This window comes from Oncorhynchus keta, chromosome 11 (assembly GCF_023373465.1).
Source record: "Oncorhynchus keta strain PuntledgeMale-10-30-2019 chromosome 11, Oket_V2, whole genome shotgun sequence".
In the NCBI taxonomy this organism is placed as follows: Eukaryota; Metazoa; Chordata; class Actinopteri; order Salmoniformes; family Salmonidae; genus Oncorhynchus; species Oncorhynchus keta.
Window position 1 is genome coordinate 12050351 of NC_068431.1, and position 7540 is coordinate 12057890.

General features: G+C 43.6%; 1 protein-coding gene across 1 annotated transcript in view; it reads left to right on the forward strand.

Moving 5' to 3' along the window:
* LOC118390678 (neuronal vesicle trafficking-associated protein 2-like) overlaps positions 1–7038 on the forward strand; it is a 51538-nt gene extending 44500 nt beyond the window's left edge. Inside the window, exons 4-5 of the mRNA XM_052529457.1 lie at positions 4062–4172; positions 4770–7038. Coding sequence (XP_052385417.1) covers positions 4062–4172; positions 4770–4961 — 303 coding nt within the window. The 3' untranslated portion in view covers positions 4962–7038. The remainder of the gene's footprint in view (positions 1–4061; positions 4173–4769) is intronic.
* The last annotated feature ends 502 nt before the right edge of the window (positions 7039–7540 follow it).

The window sequence follows — 7540 nt, forward strand, 5'->3', positions numbered from 1 at the left end:
ACACTGTCTGTACTGTACCACAGCCACTCTGTCTGTACTGTACCACAGCCACTCTGTCTGTACTGTACCACAGCCACTCTGACTGTACTGTACCACAGCCACTCTGACTGTACTGTACCACAGCCACTCTGTCTATACTGTACCACAGCCACTCTGACTGTACTGTACCACAGCCACTCTGACTGTACTCTACCACAGCCACACTGTCTGTACTGTACCACAGCCACTCTGTCTGTACTGTACCACAGCCACTCTGACTGTACTGTACCACAGCCACTCTGACTGTACTGTACCACAGCCACTCATTCTGTACTGTACCACAGCCACTCTGACTGTACTGCTACAGTAGCACAGTAACACACCCACCGTGCACTCCAGGGATGTTTAGCCAGTGAATAAATCCTGCTGCTTCCTAGGGATTATGGGCCTCCGTCTATGTGGATTATAGTGATGCCAGATTACGACGCCGCCAACAACAACACAAACAGCAGCAGCAGCAGAAACATCAACTTTGTCTGCCTGTCTGTTTTGTCTCTGTCTGTCTGTCTGCCTGTCTGTTTTGTCTCTGTCTGTCTGCCTGTTTGCCTGTTTGCCTGTCTGTCTGTCTGTCTGTCTGTCTGTCTGTCTGTCTGTCTGTCTGTCTGTCTGTCTGTCTGTCTGTCTGTCTGTCTGTCTGTCTGTCTGTCTCTGTCTGCCTATCTGTCTTTCTGTCTGTCTCTGTCTGCCTATCTGTCTTTCTGTCTGTCTCTGTCTGCCTATCTGTCTGTCTGTCTGCCTGTCTGCACTAAGACTATAGCTGCCATATTTGGGGCAGATTTGACCTCGTTTGCTGACGTCCGTCCCTGTCCTTATTGAGTCAGGTGCTTTAGGGAAAGGTTGACATGTATGCCAGCTGGCACAAGGACAAATACAGCTAGTCAGCAAAACCTTTCAAAATGAAGCAGTCTATATTTAATCAAAATACAGATGAAAACAACCAGTCAAATGGGAATTGGATCATGGCGGATCTGCCGGTGCACCCCAGTTTAGTCCCCATTATCGTCAAGGCAAGGGAAAATAGAGGTCATTCCATTCACAACTAAGCCAACGGGGAGAACACATATGGCAGATGTGTATGTTGTATTACTGGAGTCAGGACATTTGATGTGTTGGAAATGGGCAAACGTATCCTCACCTATAGTTGGACGATACGAGGCTACGGTGTATGATTCAGACTGTTCAATAGTAGGGTTCCATTACTGTAGTGTTCTGACTAGAAGGCCAACCATGTTATTGGTGCGACCTGGTGCTGTGAGGCCACACTAAATATAGGATGCTAGCTGTGAGATTAGTATTATCATCAAATCAAATTCATCGCAAATTTAACTCATCTCAAATTTGAAATAGGTTTGAGCTGAATCTTTAACATGATGAAACAAATGCTGGCCACCAGTAATGAAAATATCCTAATGTAATAATGTAGTATAATAATAGTAAAGGTAATATGTAGATATAGATCAAGAATGTCCAATGCGCCCCCCAGGTGGTGCAGTGGTTAAGGGCACTGCATGGCAGCGCCAGCTATGCCACCAGAGACTCTGGGTTCGCGCCCAGGCTCTGTCGCAGCCGGCCGCGACTGGGAGGCCCATGGGGCGACGCACAATTGGCCTAGCGTCGTCCGGGTTAGGGAGGGTTAGGCCGGTAGGGATATCCTTGTCTCATCGCGCACCAGCGACTCCTGTGGCGGGCTGGGCGCAGTGCGCGCTAACCAAGGTTGCCAGGTGCACAGTGTTTCCTCCGACACATTGGTGCGGCTGACTTCCGGGTTGGATGCACGCTGTGTTAATTAAGAAACAGTGCGGCTTGGTTGGGTTGTGTTTCGGAGGACGCATGACTTTCGACCTTCGTCTCTCCCGAGTCCGTACGGGAGTTGTAGCGATGAGACAAGATTGGATACTACGAAATTGGGGAGAAAAAGCACAATTTGTGTCATGGTGTTATTTCACATCCTGGTGAGGTTCAGGATTCATTGAGATTATAAAGAAGCTAATCATTAATATTAATGTGAACCACATTTTTCTGTCAGGTTAAAAGCTATCAACTGATATTCCATATAATAAATAATAATGTGTTTCTGTCATTTGGACAGCTGCCAGACAGAGAGAAAACATGACTTTTGTTATTGCATTGATTTAGCAAGACTGAGTTTTGAATGACTAATTATGCTTTAAAATCAAAACGTAAAATAGTAGATAGCTACAGTAGATGTGTTTAAATTATTTGGGAGCCTAAAAGCCCTTTTTAAGCAGCCATTTCATCATGTTTCGGGTTTGTGATAAGCGAATGTAATTGAACAAAACGTCAGACAGATCCAAGCATGTGTCCTGACATTAACACAGAAGTCAACTGTCATTTAGCCTCTGTACAAATCATCCGGATCTCTGCTAATCAGCACTCAGCTATAATTACCCTAGCCTAGCATCCTGCCGAGATGGTGTGGTGGCCAGTACGAAGGGAGGCCATTGGAAACAGGGAAATTGTTTTATGGCGCAATAGGATGAATTGTGAAACTGAAGATGAAGATAGCACTTCAGTCACCTGATTTTACACTGTGGTAAAATCAGAGCTTTACTGTACCACCACCTAATGTAGAGTGTTGGCGTGTGCACATGTCCTTTCACTCCTCTTCAGAGTCTTCACTTGACAATACCATTCTTACTTCTCTCAGCTGTCCTCTATCTACAAAGCACCCAATCATAGATTCAGGAGGAACAGGGAGAGCATTGGTCTTTTATATGTTAATCTCTCACTATAAAACTGTCTCGTCTACCAGGGAAATACACATTTTAAACACAACATTTACACATCAAGACGTACAGATGTACTTATTTGAATCACTATTGAAAGTAATGTGTTCTTATTTATTGAATTATGTGTTTTTTAGGGATGTGGTTTGTGATAAATTATAAATTAGCGCTGCTCAAAACATTTTCACACTTCTCCATTTCACTCATTCTCTGTCTGCATCAACTGCATTTTGTGACCAATATGGGTGCTAAATTGTGAAAAATTGAATTAGTGAAGGTTTTTTATTAAATCTGTTTGTCTCGACTGAGTTTAATCTGGTAGCCAATGAACACACTCTGAGCTTTCTCCCTCTACCTCACTACTCAGATGGAAACTTCTAGAGCTAATGATGATGAGTTATTAACATGTCGGGACGATACAAGTATCACAATACTCGTTAGTATTGTGGCAAGGAAACAAAACTTAAAACTTATGATTTAACTTCTTTAGGAAAACAGCCCTACTGTTGGAAACAAACATCATTATGTTGTCATCCAGAGTCATGTGCATTTCTCTTCCAAACTATAGCACACAATATTTGATCATACTTTATTTAGATAGTGTCAGTAGAACAATCCGGACTATCAACAAACTATCTGTTGTAAAGTAACTGCTTGCTAAACTTAGGTTTAGAATAATTGTTAGGGTTAGGTTTAGATACGTATTAGGGTTAGGTTTAGAATAAGATTAAGGGTTAGGTTTAGAATAAGATTAAGGGTTAGGTTTAGAATAAGGGTTAGGGTTAGGGTTAGGTTTAGAATAAGGTTAAGGGTTAGGTTTAGAATAAGGTTAAGGGTTAGGTTTAGGTTTAGAATAAGGGTTAGGGTTAGGTTTAGAATAAGGTTAAGGGTTAGGTTTAGAATAAGGTTAAGGGTTAGGTTTAGGTTTAGAATAAGGGTTAGGGTTAGGTTTAGAATAAGGGTTAGGGTTAGGTTTAGAATAAGGTTAAGGGTTAGATTTAGAATGTTTTAATTGTTGTCATGGAAACAATCTTGTGATACTGGTTTCGTCAAATCCTAATGCATATTCACTTGTTTTCTCTCACCTTGTCACCAGACAAGTGATGGTTAAAAATGTATTGTGATGGAGGTTATTTTGGTTGTTAGTTGTCGAGTGCTCTTTTGAACACAATTCATGGTGTCAAACCTTGTTTCAAGACCTTCGCTTTGACAAGAGACCTGACATTGCCGGCAGCTATAAAATTGACCGGAGTATTTGTCATCTTTTATTCCCAGGTCACGATTCTGATAGTCCTGGCCTTGGCCTTTTTGGCCTGCATAGTTTTCCTGGTGGTGTACAAGGCCTTCACGTACGAACACAGCTGCCCAGACGGATTCATATACAAGGTGAGTGGGCCCTGCCTTATGTGGGGTCATATGTGTGTCGCAAATGGAACCCTATTCCCAACGGGCTCTGGTCAAAAGTAGTGTACTGCATAGGGAATAGAGTGCTGTTTGTAACAAAAATGGAAAACTACACTGGCTAGTCATCTGAACAGTCACCTTTGGAGGTTATTGCTGTGGACAACATGTTAGCTGAAGCAAATCTACTTTTAGACACAGCCGCTGCACTCTTCAGAGAAAAAAAAGAACCTCTTCACCAGAAAAAGCCCTTAGTGTTGTGCAGCAGTCTGTACTGTGAGGAGAGTATGTTCTTGAACCCTCTCTCTCTCTCTCTCTCTCTCTCTCTCTCTCTCTCTCTCTCTCTCTCTCTCTCTCTCTCTCTCTCTCTCTCTCTCTCTCGCTCTCTCTCTCTCTCTCTCCCTCTCGCTCTCTCTCTCGCTCTCTCGCTCTCTCTCTCTTTCTCTTTCTCTCTCTCTCGCTCTCTCTCGCTCACTCTCTCTCTCGCTCTCTCTCTCGCTCTCTCTCTTGCGCTCTCTCTCTCGCGCTCTCTCTCGCTCTCTCGCTCTCTTGCTCTCTTGCTCTCTCTCTCTCCCCCTGCAGCATAAGCGATGCATCCCTGCCTCTCTGGAGGCCTACTACACAGCTCAGGATGCCAACTCCCGAGGGCGCTTCTATACGGTGATCAGCCACTACAGCATGGCCAAGCAGACCACCTCCCGCTCCGTCTCTCCCTGGCTCCCTGCAGGCGCTGCCCCGCACGACGCCAAGCCGCCCAACACAGACGGGCACTGAGTATGCCTGCCCAACCCTCCCACCAACCCCACCTCTTCTGCCCGTCTCCATGACAAGCTTTTAACAGGGAGTGTCTGTCGTTCTCCAGTGTCTCGCTAGGCTCAGAGTACTGTCACGCCCACCTGCCCGCCCCAGCCCATCAACCCAGCACCACAATCTCTGCCTCTCCTCCCTTCTGTCTGTTTTCTTTCTTTATTTATTCATTATTTATCATCACTAATTATTTTTTTTACTTGTTATTGGTATTTTGTATTTGATATCAAACAACTGTTTGTACAAAGTCTCGAGTCAAAGTTGAAATCCATTCAGAGTATATGCTTTTCTGAGCTGCTACTAACTGAGTGAGTCAAAAGTCATTTTTCAGATGTGTCCATTTGATGTGTCCATTTGATGTGTCCATCTGCTGTGTCCATCTGATGTGTCCATCTGCTGTGTCCATCTGCTGTGTCCATCTGCTGTGTCCATCTGCTGTGTACATCTGATGTGTCCATCTGCTGTGTCCATTTGATGTGTCCATCTGATGTGTCCATCTGATGTGTCCATCTGATGTGTCCATCTGCTGTGTCCATTTGATGTGTCCATCTGCTGTGTCCATCTGCTGTGTCCATCTGATGTGTCCATCTGCTGTGTCCATCTGATGTGTCCATCTGCTGTGTCCATTTGATGTGTCCATCTGATGTGTCCATCTGATGTGTCCATCTGCTGTGTCCATCTGATGTGTCCATCTGATGTGTCCATCTGATGTGTCCATCTGTTGTGTCCATTTGATGTGTCCATCTGATGTGTCCATCTGCTGTGTCCATTTGATGTGTCCATTTGATGTGTCCATCTGATGTGTCCATTTGATGTGTCCATCTGATGTGTCCATCTGCTGTGTCCATCTGATGTGTCCATTTGATGTGTCCATCTGATGTGTCCATTTGATGTGTCCATTTGATGTGTCCATCTGCTGTGTCCATTTGATGTGTCCATTTGATGTGTCCATCTGATGTGTCCATTTGATGTGTCCATCTGCTGTGTCCATCTGATGTGTCCATTTGATGTGTCCATCTGATGTGTCCATCTGATGTGTCCATTTGATGTGTCCATTTGATGTGTCCATCTGATGTGTCCATCTGCTGTGTCCATCTGATGTGTCCATTTGATGTGTCCATTTGATGTGTCCATTTGATGTGTCCATCTGATGTGTCCATCTGCTGTGTCCATCTGATGTGTCCATCTGCTGTGTCCATCTGATGTGTCCATCTGCTGTGTCCATCTGATGTGTCCATTTGATGTGTCCATCAGATGTGTCCATCTGATGTGTCCATCCGCTCGTTCCCCTGTAGTGTCATGACTCTGTGTAATCAAAGTCATGTTATGATAAACTCTGATTCAAGTCCAGGCATATCCATTGCATTTTGGTTCATACTCATACTGTAATACATTCTTATAGAAAGGGTTTTCCCAAATTAGTACCTATTTGTACGTCTATGGAAGTTAAACTTCAACACCAATATACAGTAGATGTCCTCAATTATCTGAGCAAAGCTAGCTAAGTATTCTCTATCATGACGGTTTGATATCGGAACACTCTTTAATGTACTGTCCTGTATGTCCTACTTCCCTTCTTGAGCCAAGCTCTATAAAGCCCAGTGCATTCATGCTAGTTCATGTGTGTGCATGGTTGTAGCTAGGTTTCATGACAGTTTAACTATTTTTCGTGGGAAAAGAGCGACCTTTATTGCCAGTTACATTTCGCTTTAGCAGACAGTCCAGCCACTGTACACAACATGAATATGTGGGTCTATTGCTAAGGATAAATACACAAGACGTGGTGATGATGGGAAACATTGTGTATATCGCTGTCTTTGCCAAAACTCTGGTTCCTGTAATGTTTAGAACCATTTGTAGATGAGCTTCTCTGCAGAGTTTTGTTCTGTTACCATTTTCTTTCTTTTTTTTTTATCTTGTCAAAAAAAAAAACGCTTTTTGAACTATTGTGATGTTTGGTAGTTGATATGTAGCAAAGTCTGGAGTAGTTTCTCACTGTACATCCCATAGGTTTGAAATGAAAATAAAGCAAGTTGTGACCTGATCAGAAAGTCTCTGTCCTGTTGTTTTCAATGCTCCACCATTTGGTTTCTAGGGTACATGACACAAGATGGGGGGGGTTAAGGGTTAATTACACATACTGATCTAGAAATGCTGCTCCGCCTGCTGTCGGCCCGTCATAGAAAGGATGCAGCTCAGCTGGACATCACAGCTCATGTCCTGAGTGCTTAACCAGTCCATCTATTCACCACAGAGGATTCTATTACCTTTTATTTTATGACTGATTTGTGACCAGTTCACACGTATATAATTAATTCCAAGGGAATACAGAATCCCATTAAAATGAAAGAGACATCCAGATGACTGGTTCTGGACATGTTACATCCAGACTGGTTCTTCTCATTACAAGTCCCATGTTACATCCAGACTGGTTCTTCTCATTACAAGTCCCATGTTACATCCAGACTGGTTCTTCTCATTACAAGTCCCATGTTACATCCAGACTGGTTCTTCTCATTACAAGTGCCATGTTACATCCAGACTGG